At 36.2% G+C, this 18,197-nt stretch overlaps 4 protein-coding genes across 7 annotated transcripts; 2 read left to right on the forward strand and 2 right to left on the reverse strand.

Annotated features, from left to right (window-relative positions):
* Positions 1–3,046: 3,046 nt before the first annotated feature.
* On the reverse strand, positions 3,047–4,218 carry LOC120013934 (probable aquaporin TIP5-1). Its single transcript, XM_038865920.1, has 3 exons — positions 3,941–4,218; positions 3,609–3,859; positions 3,047–3,526 (listed from the first exon to the last, which is right to left on the reverse strand). The coding sequence occupies exons 1-3, from the start codon at positions 4,083–4,085 to the stop codon at positions 3,140–3,142; spliced, it is 783 nt and encodes a 260-aa protein (XP_038721848.1). The 5' UTR covers positions 4,086–4,218; the 3' UTR covers positions 3,047–3,139.
* Positions 4,219–4,358: 140 nt separating this feature from the next.
* LOC120013933 (release factor glutamine methyltransferase) lies at positions 4,359–6,246 on the forward strand. The gene has a single exon (XM_038865919.1). The coding sequence runs from the start codon at positions 4,414–4,416 to the stop codon at positions 5,473–5,475; it is 1,062 nt and encodes a 353-aa protein (XP_038721847.1). The 5' UTR covers positions 4,359–4,413; the 3' UTR covers positions 5,476–6,246.
* Positions 6,247–9,025: 2,779 nt separating this feature from the next.
* On the forward strand, positions 9,026–12,653 carry LOC120011925 (ribosomal RNA small subunit methyltransferase nep-1-like). Of its 3 annotated transcripts, none has more exons than XM_038863099.1 (8): positions 9,026–9,185; positions 9,313–9,641; positions 9,771–9,863; positions 10,175–10,319; positions 10,742–10,852; positions 10,927–11,009; positions 11,105–11,162; positions 12,341–12,653. In XM_038863099.1, exons 2-8 carry the CDS (start codon positions 9,336–9,338, stop codon positions 12,418–12,420), a joined length of 876 nt encoding a protein of 291 aa, XP_038719027.1. In that variant the 5' UTR covers positions 9,026–9,185; positions 9,313–9,335; the 3' UTR covers positions 12,421–12,653. The 3 variants fall into 3 exon arrangements, with proteins under 3 accessions (XP_038719027.1, XP_038719028.1, XP_038719026.1); XM_038863100.1 differs by having other exon boundaries at positions 9,096–9,185; positions 9,325–9,641; XM_038863098.1 differs by having other exon boundaries at positions 9,112–9,641.
* A 1,434-nt stretch (positions 12,654–14,087) lies between these two features.
* LOC120012338 (protein STRICTOSIDINE SYNTHASE-LIKE 2-like) lies at positions 14,088–17,424 on the reverse strand. Of its 2 annotated transcripts, none has more exons than XM_038863718.1 (3): positions 16,773–17,424; positions 15,230–15,499; positions 14,088–14,703 (listed from the first exon to the last, which is right to left on the reverse strand). In XM_038863718.1, exons 1-3 carry the CDS (start codon positions 17,081–17,083, stop codon positions 14,124–14,126), a joined length of 1,161 nt encoding a protein of 386 aa, XP_038719646.1. In that variant the 5' UTR covers positions 17,084–17,424; the 3' UTR covers positions 14,088–14,123. The 2 variants fall into 2 exon arrangements, with proteins under 2 accessions (XP_038719646.1, XP_038719647.1); XM_038863719.1 differs by having other exon boundaries at positions 15,230–15,496; positions 16,773–17,414.
* Between the last annotated feature and the right edge of the window lie 773 nt (positions 17,425–18,197).

Here is an 18,197-nt window from a genome sequence, read left to right on the forward strand (position 1 = left end):
GATATCAGCCGCTAAGATTCTTATCATAATTATTTTTACATATCATATATGATAGTGTTTTGAGAAATTTTATTTACACACCACTAAAATACTAAGTTTACACCACTAAATCAACTTTATTAGTTTACATCAAAATTTTACAAGTTTACACCAAAAAAATTAATGAATAGACCAAAATGACCTTTAGTTGTAAAATATTAGATTGAAAATTGTTAAGTTTATACCCATAAATAAAACCCACAACCCTTAGTCTCTCCTACCATTTCAAGTATTTCCGGACGACAAAGAGGAGTGTTTCAACCGTTGCAAGATCGGTGTTACATTCCGTCCACTGCAAAATCGGCATTTCAACCCACTATTAACTATACTCGAGTGGATACATATCCATTTTTAGTTTGAATATTTACTCAAAATTGTATACCTTATTTTCGAGATGTGTTTGTGATAATTTCTCGAACAATGTCAATCAAATCTTTGTTACCTAGCATCTGTCAGTGTCTGTAATTGTTATCCATGTGCGGTTTGTGTTCAATTTTTTATCAACAAACCAGATTATGTCACAAGAAAACAGAAAGGTTGTGCGGTTTTTGTTCCAAAAAAACAACAGCCTCTGTCAATTTTTCTTGTAAAAAACCATGGCATGTGTCGATTTTTCCCAACATAAAAAACCATGGCATGGGTTGAAAATGCTAAATTTCAATAAGAACGGTTTGAATGGTTCTTTACCTACTTTCACTAGCTTTCTCGGGTTGGAAGTGTTGGATTTGACATACAATCTCTTGAGTGGAAGTATAGAATCTCAATTGAATGGACCGTCAAGGTTGAAAAGTTTGAATCTTAGCTTCAATACGTTCACTGGTTCAATTCATATTGGAAAATCCATGCCTTCTTTGGAGCATCTTCTGCTTAACATGAATAATTTCCAGAGTACTATCCCAAAAGAAATCACACATTATCGGAACTTACCATGAATAAGCCTTCAGGGTCTCTTCCTGTGGAAATTGGAGATCTCTCTCTAAGTTGGGGCCTTGATTCTCTCTTCCAACAATTCAAGTGGGGAAATCCCAACCATCCTTTCAAGTTTGCTTCACCGGTTCAATACCGCCTCAGTTGGAGTTTTGTAGAAGTTTGTTGCTATTGAACTTGGCCAAGAATGATCTAACAGGTGCTTTGCCAGCACAATTGGGTCTTTCAAACATGGTATGTGTCAATTTTCTTTGGAAAATTCTGGTGTACGTAGACTCAATATTTTCTAATTCAATATATTAATATAAATATATTTTTTATTTTTTGCTTAAGGGTTAATATGTCATTCTAAACAAGCATATTCATGTAATATATAAAAATTTTAAACTTAATATTTTAATGGTGTACAAATAAAATTTCTCTAGTGTTGTACTTCTCCGTTAGGTCAAACGATAGGTCAAGCTATCCCCCAATGTACTGTTACAAAAAGCCCGTATCGACTTTGACCCAAAATCAAAGCTTGATGCATAATTGGGTCCAAAGAACGATTGTAAGCCCAACCCATTCTACCGTGTTACTGTCTTAGTCTCAGGTCTTGGGCCCAATAGCAGCAATCCAACTTCATGGGCTTAGTAGAGCACAGTCAACTACAGGTGTCCAAACGGTGGTAGCAGGAACTTCATCTGAAAATTAGTTGAGAATTGCATATTTGCATGCATGTTTAGTTTCTTTTCATATTCAGACATTTATTTTGATGCCTGTTGTTTGCCTTTTTTTTGGGGTGGGGGGTTAATTTGTAAATTACTTTGATGATAAACTTTAATAATCAATGCATGCATGCTCAAAAAAAAATAAAAATCGATAGATCTCGTGACAGAGAAATTAAAGTAGCAGTCATTGAACTCTTGCATGCTTGGTAAATTCTTTCTGCAAAATTTTCTTGCTTTAGAATGCTAAGCTAGCACTTATGTGTGTGGGTTGTGGGGGTGGTGGTTTCTCTTATAGGGTCCAAATTTATGGAATCAAAATACGGACTGAAATCTCATATGTCAGATCTCATCAACAACTGAGATTTCAGTCAAAAAAAATTTATTTGATATACCCAAATCACATCCCCTTCTCCTATCTCTACCTGAATATCTCATAATCCTTCCACCTCTGTTTCACTCAGTACCCTTCTCCTCTAACCAGAACTTCCAATGAACACCTCCTCTTCACTCAACTAGCAACCGGAAGCATGAAACTGAAATCTTCACTCATCTCACATGACTAGCTTGAAGTCGCAATGTGGAGTCCAACATTGCGATTTTGAATTCCACGTTTCTGCTATCTTCGCTTTCTCACGCCAAAGTCTGCTCATGTCACTAGAGGTCATCGTCGGAAGTATCACTGGGTATATTCATGTTTGGGTTTCAAAATCTTCTATCTAGGAATTTGAAAAATCAAGTAGATTGGGCATTAACTAGATGGGTTTAGGAGATCAAAAGGAGGATTTATTTTCAGTTTTCACTTGGTAATCTTCAAGCAACTTTAGTACATTTTTTTAACCATAACATCTTTTTCAACTTCAGTACATTTTAAATTGACAAATAGTCACAGCTACACAAGCAGCTTGCTTGATGGAGAAATCTTTCTTCAACAATTCCTCAAGGACCTATGCATACCCAGGGAAGAACATGCAATCATCAGAGTAAGAACACACGAGAGATCCCTATTGGTCACTCCAAATCAAGGCTGAAAGAACACTCGAGGAGGATGAACTCCAGGAGGTGTAAAGTGATTTTTAGTCTCAGTTCGTTGGAGTGATCCAGCAGCTGAGATTTGCAGCCCGTAAAACATAAATTTTAGGGGCCTACACATCTTGATGTGTCGGAATATCTAAAAGATACTTTGTGAAACGGGTTTTAAACTCTCAGTCTCTCTACTTTGTTGGATAGCAATGGAAAAGTTATATTTGTTTCTTTACTTTGTTCTTTGTATGTGATATCATTGACAAAAGATTTGTAAATTTTCACCCAAATCAATGACTAATATGTGGGAAATTAATTGATACTAATAATCATTCGTGGAGTAAACAGAACATGACACTTGAAACTACAAATCATACAACACTAATATTACAACCAAAGAATTACACAAAACCGATGAAACCTATACATATAGTAGGTTGTGGTTAAACCCCAACACCACCCTCTGAAATTCCTGTAATAGAATCAGAAGCTTGAGAAGGGAACACCACGTTGTCATACAAAACTCCTGCCACTGCGGCTCCAACCAAAGGCCCAACCCAATAAACTGCCTGGTTCCCGAAACTACCGGCAACTATTGCAGCCCCAAATGCGCAAGCCGGGTTCATAGAACCACCTGAAAATGGCGCTGCTGCCAACACATTGGCTCCTGCCACAAATCCAATTGTCAACGGCCCAAATGCTCCCAGCGGACCACGTCTAGGGTCCCCAGCAGCATAAACAGTGTACACCAAAGCAAATGTCAGAACACCTTCCAAGATCGATGCCCCAAATCCAGTCATTTCACTTGTAATTGTATATGTTGGAACATGCTGTAATGTCAAAACCCATAAAAAGTAAATAAAAGCCAAGACATTGAAATTTAATTCTTCATTGGGTCTGTTTTGTGTTTACCGTTGAAACAGTTGAGATTCTCAAGAGAATACAAGCCATTACGGCTGCGAGCATTTGAGAAAACCAGTAAAACAGGGCGGTTGGGACACTAATGCGGCCTCCAAGTGCCATGCTAAAAGTAACGGCCGGATTCACATGCCCGCCGGAGATGTTTGCCGCAATGTACACCGCTGACGACAACGCAAATGCATTGGCAAGTGCGGCAATCACCAGATTAGATGGATCAGCCGCTGAATTTATCATCATTTTCTCTGCAATTCAAGAAACAGAGAGTGGGTAATTTGTAGTAAATTGTGTGCACAAGAGATTCAAATAAGACATTGAAGACTTACGCGAAGCCATTGTTGATCCTACAACACAAAATACGTAGAGGAATGTGGAGATAAACTCTGCAAGATATGATCTAAGAGCATCTGGACTGACAGATTGTCCGAAGCGAGCAGACAGAGAGGTTGGGGCCATTTTGAAACCAAACATGGAAATTTGAATTGCACAAAAATGAGAGATTGTATTGAGTGTGTGTGCTTTTCCCCAAATCGAGATTGCTTTGTGTTTTGTAGGATGAGAAGAGGTATCTGTCTGAAAACAAATGGGGCGCAACTTTTCAAGAATGCTTCAAAAAATTAACCGCCATGAAAGCGGTTGGTTCGGTTAAATTTAATCTTTAGAAAAAAACAACTTTTGTTTTACTTTTACCAATTTAATAATAAATAAATGGTATTTTGCAATTTGTATTCAATTTCATGAAAAATATATTATAAATCAAGGAAACCTCAACATCAACCTAGTTTGGAGGAGGAGCGATATGAAGCTGAGCATAACACGGGCATGTCAATGGCACGCAAGCCCTCTCTGCGCCAATCTCCAGCGGCCCATTTGCTATTCTTCTCCAAAACTCTACACCCCCCTATTATTGAGGCCATTCAACTACTCTGCCTCCCTATCGGACCTCCAAAAGTGGCATAATTGGGCCAAATCCCTCCTCTCCTCAGTTGGCTCAACCTTTTCGGAATTAGACAACGGCCCTGACTCCTCTCTCTTGTCCAGAGAGCTTAGATGGCTCGTACAGGATGCGTTTGAAGAACCCTCACTCTTTCCCCAAATGGGTTTTCAAAATAATCGCAAACATGTCAAGTTGAGGGTAGATGTGGATGCGCTTTATAGCTTGTGGAAGCAGAGGATTGTGGAGAGGCGGCCCTTTCAGTATATAGTTGGGTGTGAGCATTGGAGGGACCTGGTATTGAGTGTTCAAGAGGGGGTTTTGATTCCGAGGCCAGAGACTGAATTGATTGTTGATTTAGTGAGTGAGTTGGTGAGGAATGATGAGAGGTTTCGAGGGGGTTTGTGGGCAGATTTGGGAACAGGAAGTGGCGCTCTTGCTATTGGTATTGGGAGAATTTTGGGGCAAGGAGGAAGAGTCGTTGCCACAGACATAAGTCCGGTGGCTGTTGCAGTGGCAGGTTTTAATGTGAAGAGGTATGCGCTGGAGGATGTGATTGAGGTAAAGCAGGGATCTTGGTTTGAGCCATTGAAGGATGTTGAAGGAAAACTTGTGGGTATTGTGAGTAATCCACCATACATACCCAGTGAACATATTCCTGGGCTTCAAGCTGAAGTTGGTCTTCATGAACCAAAGCTTGCGTTGGATGGTGGCGCTAATGGTATGGGTCATCTTCTCCATCTCTGCGAAGGAGCTGCTTCAATGCTGAAACCTGGTGGTTTTTTCGCTTTTGAGACCAATGGGGAAGAGCAATGCAAGTTTCTTGTAGAATACATTGAAAATTGTGGTCAAAATACCTTTTGTAATGTGAACATAGTCTCTGACTTTACTGGTATTCAAAGGTTTGTGACTGGATTCCGTCAGTAGTATGATCAGCTATAGATCAACAGCAGTTACAGCAGGACAGGAATTTCTGGTTAGTACTTCCTCCTTTGAGCAAGCACCTTTTACTTTCGAGTAATTGCAATAAAAAGCAATGTCGTGCATTTATGAGATCAAGAAGCACACAATCCTAGCACAGTTGACTCATCTATGAAGAGAAGTGAACTTAATAACCTAAGTTTGATTTTTAAAGTTGTGTTACATTCTGTTCCTTTCCCTGAATTTGTTGGAAAAAAGAAGTCGAAGCTCTCTATGTATTTTTTTGTAAGACAACATCCTGGTGCTGCTGGCTTATACCAGAGTCATCAACATGGTTCGCACAAATCTAACGAAGGTAAATCAGTGCTATAATTGGTTTCTTCATTCCAGAAACATAGTTCTGTGCAGATAGAAGTAATTTTGGGGAGGTTCATCCACAGCATTTCGAATCTCTGGTGTTGGAGTAAATTGAACAGTTGTCATAATTCCAATTATTATGTCAATATCTTAAGGCTGTGCATGGCTCCGGAGGCTTCCGATAGAAAAATATGTCATACCTTGCCTAAAAGTTTGCTGCTGGGTTCATACTTCATATTAGATAGTGATTTTAGTACATTTACTCTAATGTTGTGTTATCTTTCACTCTTGAATGTTATTATGTTGCTATTGTTGACTTTATTTTGGGACATAACTCATGAACTTCTTAGCTCATTTTCATTATCCATACTATATATAATTATGGGCGAGGCAAGCTAGCTTGCTGATACCTTACCTGTCCCTATGGTTGTGATCCAATGTGCTGTCAGCTGTTTCGTTTTGTAATTCTGGGCAAGTACGGCATGATTTCCAAATTATGCGAATGGGGGAGTGCCTCTAGGATATTTGGGGCTTTTATTTCTTCTGAAGGCAGTCTTTGTAATTTCACCTCGGGTTTAAAGAAAATCTGACTTTGCTAAAATGTTGACCATATGCTTCTGTTTGTGCCTTTTTTTCTGCATATGGCATGGAATTTCCTTACAAGCCAACAATGGTAGGCAGTTTTAAGGATGCAACTAAATGTTACCCAAAGCTATCTGCAAGTTTGTTGTTATTGCTGCAATGATAGGTTTAACTTATTGCGTAATATTTTCGAAGTATTTTTTTTTTTTTTTATCTTATGGGAGAACCCAAACCCAGATGAGGGTGATCACAGTAAAGGAATTGGATTTCTATGGTTGACTTGTAGAAAAAAGCATATCAGACTATGTTGTATTAGTCAAGTTAATATTTTTATTCTTTGGACGATGATGTCCTGCAAGTTTTGGCATGTTGCTTCTCTATTTTTTTTTTCTCTTTGTACCATGTGTTGCATTTCAACTGTGCTTTGGTTATTAGTAGTTGGTAAATGTGCTTGAATTTGAATTCTTTGATCAATCTGGATGTGCTAGTTGATAATAAATACCAAGGATGTCGGCTATTGATCTTAATCTTGATGTCAAATTTGTTGATGAGTTACATATAGCTTGGTAAGTTGCTCGAGTGTCAGTTCTTGCAAAAAAGGTATGCATACTTATTTTCAATTTCTAATGCAGAATTTTCACGTTTGTTTTTCATTTTTCTCAGGTATCAGTTTGGTATTGCCTTTTTCTTTATTGCTTACTGTTTATTTTAAATTCATGAAGCATTCCTTCTACTTTATTATGATCCTTCTATTCTATTATGATGCAACAATATTTATTGGGTATTGCTAGCTCATCTAATGAAATCACTGGTCTGCCTAATTTGATTGCCCTTAAATTTGTCTCATTTTGTTTGTTTAAAAAAAAATGACTTTCTACAGATGTTGGTATGTTGTTTCTTCTCAGACGAACTTCACTGTAATAGGAACTTTGGTGCCATAAATTCACATATATCTTGCATCCTTTCCTGGGTGAAACATCTGAGTATTATGTGATTTAATGAAGTTTTTCTTATTAGCTTTTTTTCCTATCAATTGTGAGCATCTTTTTGTCTTTTCTGTTTGATTTCTTATGAGTTGTTCTTTCTTATTATTCTGTCTAGGTCTTCCTTTGAACAAATCAGATGCATTTAATTGAAAATGCATGCATCCAATTATTTAGTAGCATAATTACTGTCCATGATTGGGTGATTTCATTTAAATCATGCATGCATGTGAACTTATGGCATATAGTCCAATCAAATACATTTGTTCCTACATAATTTCATTTGGTGTCTATTCAATGTGAGTCATGCAAGTGAAGAAATTAGACGCACAAATAAATATGAATGAAGGGAGAGAAAAAAAAAAAGTATTCGAGGTGGAAATTTGAAGATACATGTTTGGGTTTTTGAATATTGAAGTGTGCTATTGAGCTTGGCCATTTTTGTCGTGGGGGATTCTGGTGTTTATTTTGGAAGGAATTCGTGGCTTTAGCATCATTTTCGTACATGATTACGTGTTTTGTGCTTTATTTCTTGAATTAGAAAATATAACAGTATATCCTAAGAACGTATTAGTCGATGACTGAAATGTAAGAATGTTTTTTGTTTCGCCTTTTGTAAAGTTCATTGCCAGATGTGTTATCCCATATTATTATACCTACTGATTGAGTGAGCTATCTTTTGCCTTCACGGGCTATAAGTATCCCCAGGAAATGGTGCTAAAGCATCATCTAAAATAGTTGTGGAAGTTCTTTGCAACGACTATATAAAACCATTCTACAATGTTGAATGTTATTTACGTGTAACGAGAGAGAAGATGTCAGGCATTATTGATATGGTCATTTGTTGCGAAGCTAGATGATGAAATGTCTATGACTACCCCAATAATCGAAATTGTTCTCCGCTTATATTTTTGTTTGAAAATTTTTCAAGAAGATTTGGGATTTCCATTGCTACTTGCATTTGTGGGAAAAATTTTCAAGAGTTATTTTTGTCTTTCGTCAGATGGCATACATATTGAATTATGGAATTCGTATTGTGCAAATGGCATGAGAATCGGGAAGCTGCTCTGGTTATTGAAGGAGTGGAACTTGCAGGATGACCTGTTTTATGGGTATTATTCCAGAGTAGGGCAAAACAGTTTTTCTGCTGACTTGAAAAGTGCCTGTGGGGGAGTTTGTGTTATTTGTTTGTTTTTTCTTTTGGCATTTTCAAGAACAGATGGAAGCTGACACTGTCAAGGATGGTTTTTGTGAATGAGAACTCCTGCCTAAACAAATAAGTAGAAGGGTTTTTGTAAACTGCAAAAATGGATTTCAAAACCTCACCCAATCCGAACGTCCTCACCAGAGCCATAGTCAGCGGTCCTGGAAATATTAGAGATAAGCTTTGCTGATGATCGTAGTAACTACCAGCAATCCGAGGCTGCAACATATATAAATGCAGCATTTGTGGTGCTCTTGCTTTCTTCTTTACCTAAACAATCATAAAATTAACAATCTACTCCATTTAGTCTTTCTTAGAGCAAGTTCGATCCTTGTCCTAGAATGATTTTAATACGGATGAAAAACATATTTCTCAATGAAAAAAAATATTTGAGAGTATAAAGAGATTTAAACATGAATGGAGGCTGCTTACTCTGGGTCTAAAGCCCAAAACAAAAGCCCATAACCCAGTCTTCGAGCCCTAGTGATCACTCTCTTCCGAAGGTTTTCTTCGCATACTGTGAACAAACAAACAGACCGCTGTATCTATCCTGTGTTTTGCCCACACGTCCGTCTTCTTCCAAATTCCTGGTATACTGTCCATCTATTCATTGTTCAACTTTTTTCGATTTGTTGGAATTTGTTTCTTGTTTAGTTTGGTAAGTTGAGGCTGTTTTGGCTTAAGATGAGATGATTGTTCTTTTATATGGGTGTTAAGAGAAAATTGTAGTGGACGAAAAGATGGTGCGGTCTTATGGAGTCAAAGTGCATAAACGGAAGAAGAGAGAGGAGAACTATGATAAAGAAGAAGACGAAGTTGAAGAACAATCAATTCAAGCAGCCAAGAAGAAGGCTTTAACATCTACCAAACAAGATGAAGATGTTGAGAAGAAAGCGAGGGAAGATGAATCAAAAGAAGAAGAAGAAGAAGCACCGTTAGAGGTACTTGAAGGTATTCCAGCTGGTCCAAGTGACCAGAAGGCCCTGAAACGTGGAGTCATTTTTGTTCTTGAGAGGGCCTCCTTGGAAGTTGGAAAAGTTGGGAAGGTTTGTGAATTCATATACGTTTAGTGTTAGAGTTCTGTTTCTGATTTTTTTTTTTTGGGATTTCTATTACTGCTTCCTATCTATGTATTACTGCTTCCTATCTATGTCTGACTAGTTATGTTTATACAGAGTTACCAGCTTTTGAATTCGGATGAACATGCCAATTTCTTGCGGAGGAATAACAAAAATCCTGCTGATTACAGACCTGATATTATTCATCAGGTTAGTGGACTTGATGAAGAGCTATGGTTGATGTTATTCTTGAGCTTTAAGAAAAAAGTTATAGCAAGCAACACACATGTTTATTAGTGTAAAAGCAATCAAGTGCTCACCTAAAGATGTCTGGAATAAAAATTTTGATAGTGGTGCTGAGCCCTCTTTGATGGTTAAATGGTTTACTACAGGCAATAGAGACCTTTGATTTTGAAATGACATTATATTATTATCTCCATATCATTACATCAACTTAATAGAAATATGGTGCACTGTCTTCTTTATGGTTTTTACATTGTCCCAATTATTAATTCCTTCAGGCTCTCTTGTCGATCTTGGATAGCCCACTTAATAAGGCCGGGATGGTGCGATCTATATATGTGAAAACTGAGAAAGGGGTTCTTTTTGAAGTTCGACCACATGTTCGTATTCCAAGGACTTTTAAGCGATTTGCTGGCCTCATGTGTAAGTTCAGATGATTTTTCTCAAAAGCCCCCTCTTGTCTCTGGGAATTATACGAATTTTTTTTATAAAAAACAACTTCTGTACATGAGGCTCTTGCAATGGGCGGAGTGTGGAGTCGGGGATGGACAAGATATACGCAAGAGGTTATTTTGAGTAATTGAATTTGTTACCTCTATTGCAACTTTATTGTTGGGCCACGAAGTAAACAACTCCCGCAGTGGATGGGTCATGGGAGGGGACATGCAAGATGTACGTAGAGCTTACCCCCACATAATATATGGGGAGGCTATTTCCAGTAATTGAACTTGTGACCTCTAGGTTGCACCCCTACACCTCTAGCACTAGGCCACATGCTTTCTTGTAATTACGCGAGTCTCTTGTTTTCATTAATTTATTTCTCATTTGTTTTAAAAATTATGCAGTGCAGCTTTTACAGAAACTTAGTATAACTGCTGCCAACAAGCGTGAGAAACTTTTACGTGTGATCAAGAATCCCGTTACCCAATATCTTCCTGTCAACTCTCGTAAAACAGGTGAGCTTTAAGTCTCACATGTGTTAATGTGCGGACTTTTTCTTAAAATGACAAAATTTTTTCTTGCGTGGCAGGCCTCTCTTATAGTTCGGAAAAATTAGTTGATATTCAGAAGTATGTAGCAACTATTGGTGATGATATGGATCTTGTTTTTGTGGTATGCTCAGAAGTAGCATATTTTTTTCATAGCCATGCATTTTGTGACATGAAACTTGTTCCTCCTCTCATCTTTCAGTTGCTTTGAATGTTCAGGTTGGTGCAATGGCCCACGGGAAAATTGACAATGATTATACTGACGATTGGGTAGCAAGTGCGTTCTTCCTTCCTCTATTTTTTTCCTTGATCAATGATGGTTGTGTTGGACTTTTTTGCTTTTGAATAACAATCAATGCCACATTGTTTTCTCTTCCATTCATTTTCCCGAAAGTTTACCTTCCAAGACGCAAGGGCTTTACCGCCCTTCGTCCGTCAAATAAGGACGGCTTTAGAGAAATTTCTAGCAGTGTTGGTTAAGATGAATTTGGTTGAAATGCTTTGATCTGTACCTTTCTCAAAACTTTTGCTTCCGTGACAATACTTTCTATCAGCCTGTATGAATTACTTCCTTCCCCCTTTTATCTTTTATCCTAAAAGGGCCAGTATCATAAACTGTCATAACTGCTTGCCAAGATAATATATGTTTTCATGCTGCATCCCAAGAGACAATCATGGTTATTTTTTGCATTTTAGTCTCCTGTCACACAGAATCTGAAAGTTTAATAGCTAGCAGAGTGCTTCAAATACCCTTGCTGTGGAAATTTCTTAGATGTTGAGGTATTCAACGTTGGCATGCTATCAGAAGTTCATTGTCCTTCTTGATGGTTGACTTCTTCAATTTACAAGTAAAAGTAACTCTTAGGATGAACAGGTGATCTAGTTTGTATGCTCTACCGTCATTCTGGTTGCTCTGAAAACCTCTGTTCCTTTGAATGAGAGAGTACTAAGTATAAGAATCACCTTAATTTTTAATGTTTGCATTGTCAAATTGGTATGATATCGGTTTGGTGGATACGTGATTACGTTTGGATGTATTTTGGAGTTTGGGGCGACTTCTGTCTTTATTAGTAGAGGGTGGCACCTCTGCAGATCTTTTTTTTTTTTTAAAATATTCCAATGCTGAGCTTGCAATTTTTGACTCAGATATGACTGTTATATGCAATGCTGAGGTTAATGTTTGAAAGATTTTCTGAATTACATTTTTTTTTCTTAATTATCGTCAACATTGAATGTTTTTCTTCCTGTCGTTTCTTTTTATTCTCCTGTAGCATCTTATGCTCAGTACTTATAAACATTAATGGCATTTGTTAGTGCAAAACAACGATATATTTTGGGTCGGTTATTCTTTGGCATTTGTTAGTGTAAAACAACGATAACCAGAAACTTGTTGGCATTTGAGACCAATCTAACATTTTGTGATTCTATCTCCCTTTTTTTGATATTATTTTGCAGTTTCTGGTTATCCTCTTAGTGCTGCCTTCTGTATATCAATGATTTGCCAGGGTGTTGCAAAGAAATGGAACGTACTATAAACAACCCTGTCGTCTCTTACTACATGGAAATTTCATTATGCCATCGGTGAAGTTATTACTTAAATTTATCACTTTTGCTGTAGCAACTGTAGATCGAAGTGCAGTGCTTCAAGATCTTTTAGCTATTCATTTGGCAAAATGTAAAACAGTTTTTATCTGTTTTTCTAAGATACTATTTAATGTTATGAGTTGAATTTCATTTCACAGTGAATAACTGCACTAATTTCGTACCATGCTAACTGGTCCTTTTAACTTCCTTGAAGCCTCCTCAAATTTTCCTTTCCTTATCATCTATGACGATGGGCATCAAGCTTGCCTGTGTTCCTCGAAGCCTCATTCTATAAGCTTTGCTCCAATTTTCCCCAAAAAATATTTGTGGGCATGCTTACGATCATTGGCTCATTGCTAAAAGTTTCTTGAAATTTATAATCCAATATAAGCTTACCAAAAATTTTTAGAAAATAAAATAGAGAAATTTGTGGGAAAAAAATGTAGAGTGACATACAAATTACAATTTTTTTTTAAAATACTGTAGAGAAATATGTTTACGGTTGTAATCGAACTTTGGATACTCATATGTCTAACTTAATTGATTATCAATCGAGCAACCTCTCGTTCTTATTAACAAATTACAAATTTGAGCCGCCTCACTGATTTAAGCCACATAAGTGGGTTTGAGGATGAAAATGATTTGGACTATTGCTTGAAAATTGACAAGAGAAAATTTTGGACTACAAAACTAAGCGACGAAAACAAGTAAAGTGGGCCACGTAAGATTCCAAACTTCAGGCCCATTATCGGCGAAAGAGACCCTTTTGAGAAATGAGAGCTGAAACTCGACTGTTGAGGGATCTGATTGATGGGCGGACCCTAATTGTAGCCATCTTGTTCAGACTTCAGACAATCTGATGAGATCTCTTCAGACCACGTGATGATTCCCTTTCCATAAATTGGTTGAACTCGGAATAGTTTCGGCCTAACACAATAGTCTAATAATAATATGATATTGTTCGCTTTGGTCAAAGCATTCACAAATTTACTCTTCTAAACCCAACGTCATTGTTTATTAAAAAAATCTTCGTTTAGATCTAGAAAATCAATCACCATGTGTTAGAATATGAGAATTCCTTATCTATTAATTGCTCCTTTCTTATTTGCTGGTGTGAGATTTCATCACAATCATAGGATAGGACATCTGGGTTCAACTCCTCCATTATTATAAACATTATTATTTTGTCTTTTTGTTTTTACATATTCTAGATCCCTCAATTTTCTTTAACATATATTATACTGGAGCCGTGATACTTTTTTTTCTCTTTAAAATGTCATATCACGATTTTGTGCTATATCTTAGCTGTGCAAACAAACATATATACAATAGAATGGACAACTAATTAATGTACTCACCATAATAATTAGTCAATCATGGAGGAGAACCTTTTGTTTTCCATTGAGAGAATTTTTCAAAGTTTCCAATACCTATCACAAATTAATTCTATTTTTTTAAAACCAAAAACGACACTATAAAACTTTGTCTTTAGACATTTACTACAGAAGTTTTCCACTCGACGACTAAATAAATTATGGCAAAATCCAGTGTGGCTAACACATTACGACAACTATATTATATAAACAAAATAAACATTAGTTATAGTAACTAGAGCAAGTTTTCTATAACTGAGTTTCTGCACATTATTGAAAATTTAAGCATTAACCAATCCTGCAAACCCCATATTTATTGACCCAATCCACAATTTCCCATCTTTTCTCTCAAACACTTCACTTATAGACTCAACTCTTTTCCCACTTTCGTCCTCAAACACAAACAACTCCAAAATCTCACCCTTCTCACTCAACCTCACACCCATCCCACTTTTTTCCCCAAACTTGGACAAAATTGAGTGAACTCTCATCACATTAATAGGCAACTTAAGCACTAAATTCCCAATCCAATTATTCGAAACAACCCATTCAAAAAAACTCGTTCTTTTTGAGTGAATACCAACCCAAAACCCTCCTCTTGGGCTCCTCTTGATGTTGTCTGGAAATCCTGGCATTGTAGCAATAACCTCAACAGTTCCAGCTTTTGAGGTTTTAAGCCAATATTTAAGGATGTTACATGTAGTTGTCTCTGCAAAGACAACAAAGTTGCCATCTTCACTTAGTGCCACTCCGTTTGGGAATGAGAGGTTGTTGAGAAGAATTGTCACTTGTTGGGTTTCTGGGTCATATTTCATTAGCCTTCCTGTTTTGTCTCCACTTAGGATTACTGAGATGAAGTTCCTGCCATTTCAATTAATTTTCACTGTTATAAAATGTACTTAATGATATAAATGTCCTATAAAATCAAATCATGTGGGGGTTTTTTTTTCCTTTAAAAAAATGAAAATTGGCTGGAATTGGATTCTATATATACAGCTAACTAAAACAAGGCTAGATACATCTTTTAATAATATATATATATATATATATATATGTTTATATATGTATTTGTATGTCGTGGTAACCTATTCAAGGTAGGGTCCTTGGATCCACTTCGACGGAGTAAACCTCCGAACCTGTGCACACCATACCTTTGGAAGTTTCTCTACACAATATCAAAGTGTCTCACTAGCATTTTACAAGGGGATATTGTCCTAAAGTGTTTATAAGAGGTTTCAAACCTAGAATTTATAAATTCACATGAAATTTCATGAAACAACTCGGCAAAATTAGATTTGCTAGCAAATTTAACCATTTAAGTCGAGGACCAAAACTTTTTTTTTTCAAGAAAAAATTAAGGGTGAAGATTATATGGTGCAGGAAATACCTCCGTTGATACTGTGTACTGCTATCTGTAAAATAGATCTCTCCGCTGTTTTGGTCAATGTCCAAAGCATTAGTGAATCTGAATGGAACTTCTTGAACACGTGTAGAGATCCTGTTGGCCAGACCACCTTCAGGACCCACGACAAGTAGGCCCATGTAAGCATCGGCAATGTAGAGATCACCCGTATTTTCGTTGAAGCGTAAGCCCAATGGCCGTCCACAAATATGCTCCGTCCGATCATGATCGTGTGGCCCATCACAACCAGACCTACTAACGTCGTTTAAGTTAGCATGTACTCGACTTTTGCATGGCTTGAATATATATACCACCTATTTTTTTTTTGGTGGACTATTTATATTGTTTATGTAATTTATTAATAAACATATTGAATGAATTTTTGAAAAAAACACGATTTTACTAAACAAGGAAATTGTCAATTTTAGAAGACTAATCAAAAGTTGGAAGTGGACGTCCCAAATAAGGGAAAATAAAACTCCAAGAAAAACTCCTAAAATGAACTTCTTTAATTTTTTATAAGCAAAAAAAAAAAAAATTATCTATTTGAAATTTTTTTTTAAAAATCAATGTTCATCCTAAATTAGGGAAAAAATAAATTTCTTCCAAGATAAATCTCTTAAAATAATGCATTATTGGACGCACTTTTATCATTAAAAGCACTTAAAATTTCCTTTTGACTCTGAAAAAAAATCAGTTCGATGCCAAATTAATGGTGCAATGAAGGGATTATGCAATTCCACAAATTCTCAAATTCGCATCATCTGACAGTTTGCATAACTAATCTGATAGGAGTGACATGACACAATTCCCAAGTCATCGAATGCGAATTCTAAACTTGAGAGAATTGCAGAACCCTCATATCCTAACTAGAATGTCATGCAGGGAAATTTTTTAATGGGTGCATTTGGTAGAGCGGTTAAATTGATTTTCAATACTAACAGAAAAGCTGTGAAAAAAAACTATTTTTAAAGTTGTGTAATATGTTGTGAGGTGTTTGACAAACTAAAAGCTAACGGTAGTAGAAAAACTGTTGAATTAAAGTATTATCTTAATTATATTTTATGATTTTTATTTTTTATAATATATTTAATCTTAAATTTAATCTAATAAGTGTAATTTATTATTAAAATTAACTTTAAATATATATTATAAATAAAATGATTATCTTAATATTAATAATATTATTTTATTTTACTTATTTTATTATAAATATTTTATTTTAATCTTAATGTTAAATTTAATTTAATTTTAATCTTAATATAATATAATACAAAAATAATTTTTTTAAGTAGAATATAAACTTGTAAAATCAATCTTCAACGTGGCCCCAATGTTTTTTTTTTTAAAATTAATAAACTTATATACTTTATCATGATTAATGTGGACCCCACATAAATTATTAAAAAAAAAATCCGCTATTACCGCTCCAAAGGGGCTGATTATAGTAACAGAGTTGGAAGGTTTTAATTGGGGACTGGACGTGACCAATATGAGCTTGGACCTTATCATAGTAATACAGGCGTACCTTTGAGGAGAAGTTGCAGCAAAATCAATCCACCGCCGTTCATTTTCCTGCCACTTGATTATCCGCCCGTTCGATACGCCAGTAAACGGACCTTCATCGAACGGGTCAAACGCAAAACTTTCAGGCCCGACGGCATCAACGATGGGAACAACTTCCACATCCCTAGCCCTAGGCTTGCCTGTATGAATATGACATCCCTCCTCCTCATGAAAACTAAACCCGATTCGAATTATTGTTGGGACGAAGGCGGAGAAGAGAACAGTTGCTATTGTTGTTAAAACAAAGAAGGGATTCGAGTACTTCATATTCATGGAGATCCGAAGAAGAAGAAGAAGAAGAAGAGGATTAGTGAAAGAATGATAATTCTGTGAGCTACTTATAGAGGCAGAGAGGGCAACACGTATGTGAGGTTAGAGGGTCACCATCAATTGCTTTGATAGAAGAAGAAGAAGAAGAAGATTCTCAGGTATTAATTAAATGATGCGCCCCATGTGTTTTGTGTGGTAATCTTGATTCAATGGCATCGATCCTGCCTATATGAGTGGTTGTAAAGCCAAAAGATTTAATCCTAGATAAGTTTGATTCTTTATTGCTTGTTATCGTAAGGTATAATTGCATATATATACTACAAGTATATTACATATACACAATACATAATAAATTTTTCTCTGTGTGCAGGATTGAGGACTAAAGTTTAGACTCATATCAAATATGTAAACAATAAATTTTATGATAACATTATCGATTATAATATATATATATATAATGATTTTGAGATGTGTTTATTTATTATTATTTTGTGTGGTAATCGTGATTCAATGATCGATCGTGCCTATATGAGTGGTTGTAATTAAAGTCAAAAAGATTTATGCTAAATAAGTTTCATTCTTTATTGCTTGTTATCATACGGTAGGATTGCGTATATGTATATGCGATATAATATATATACACAATATATAATGATTTTGAGATGTATTTATCTATTATTATATTTTCCCTTGTGATGTGGGGACTAACGTGGGCTAGAGAATCTCACTTCAATGGATCAGAGATGGGCCTGCTTAATGCTTTTGCGCTATCCCCAATTCGCCATAGTCATTATGGATTTATAATTGCATTGGTCCTAGATTTTCGTCCAATCATCTTGAACCGTCCAATCGTCCGTTTATTCAACGAGATTCAGAGTCCTGATGATCGATTATCATGTTTTGAATGGGCTGGACTCCACAAATCACAATGCTAAGCCATTCATATGGGCTTTTTTCCCTATAATCAAGGCCCATGAATTCTAAATCCAATTCCGGAGTCATGGGCTTTCAGAATGGTTCTGGTTTACATGGCTCACAACTACTGGTCCTTTTTTATGGTTTGGGAGGGAGTGCATGTTTACTAGTTTATATAAATAAGAGACAAAGTCAATGACCT

The sequence above is a fragment of the Tripterygium wilfordii genome, chromosome 13 (assembly GCF_013401445.1).
Source record: "Tripterygium wilfordii isolate XIE 37 chromosome 13, ASM1340144v1, whole genome shotgun sequence".
NCBI lineage: Eukaryota > Viridiplantae > Streptophyta > Magnoliopsida > Celastrales > Celastraceae > Tripterygium > Tripterygium wilfordii.

What these genes read in the sequence shown, in the direction of transcription:
- LOC120012338 (XM_038863718.1), bottom strand. Translation starts at nt 17,083, where the DNA reads ATGAATATGAAGTACTCGAATCCCTTCTTTGTTTTAACAACAATAGCA. An exon ending in GCTGCAACTTCTCCTCAAAG is followed by an intron (nt 15,500 to 16,772) that starts GTACGCCTGTAT and finishes AAACGACGTTAG; the next exon opens with TAGGTCTGGTTGTGATGGGC. An exon ending in AGTACACAGTATCAACGGAG is followed by an intron (nt 14,704 to 15,229) that starts GTATTTCCTGCA and finishes TTGAAATGGCAG; the next exon opens with GAACTTCATCTCAGTAATCC.
- LOC120013934 (XM_038865920.1), bottom strand. Translation starts at nt 4,085, where the DNA reads ATGTTTGGTTTCAAAATGGCCCCAACCTCTCTGTCTGCTCGCTTCGGA. An exon ending in AGGATCAACAATGGCTTCGC is followed by an intron (nt 3,860 to 3,940) that starts GTAAGTCTTCAA and finishes CTTGAATTGCAG; the next exon opens with AGAAAATGATGATAAATTCA. An exon ending in GAATCTCAACTGTTTCAACG is followed by an intron (nt 3,527 to 3,608) that starts GTAAACACAAAA and finishes TTGACATTACAG; the next exon opens with CATGTTCCAACATATACAAT.
- LOC120013933 (XM_038865919.1), top strand. Translation starts at nt 4,414, where the DNA reads ATGAAGCTGAGCATAACACGGGCATGTCAATGGCACGCAAGCCCTCTC.
- LOC120011925 (XM_038863099.1), top strand. Translation starts at nt 9,336, where the DNA reads ATGGTGCGGTCTTATGGAGTCAAAGTGCATAAACGGAAGAAGAGAGAG. An exon ending in AAGTTGGAAAAGTTGGGAAG is followed by an intron (nt 9,642 to 9,770) that starts GTTTGTGAATTC and finishes ATGTTTATACAG; the next exon opens with AGTTACCAGCTTTTGAATTC. An exon ending in GCGATTTGCTGGCCTCATGT is followed by an intron (nt 10,320 to 10,741) that starts GTAAGTTCAGAT and finishes AAAATTATGCAG; the next exon opens with TGCAGCTTTTACAGAAACTT.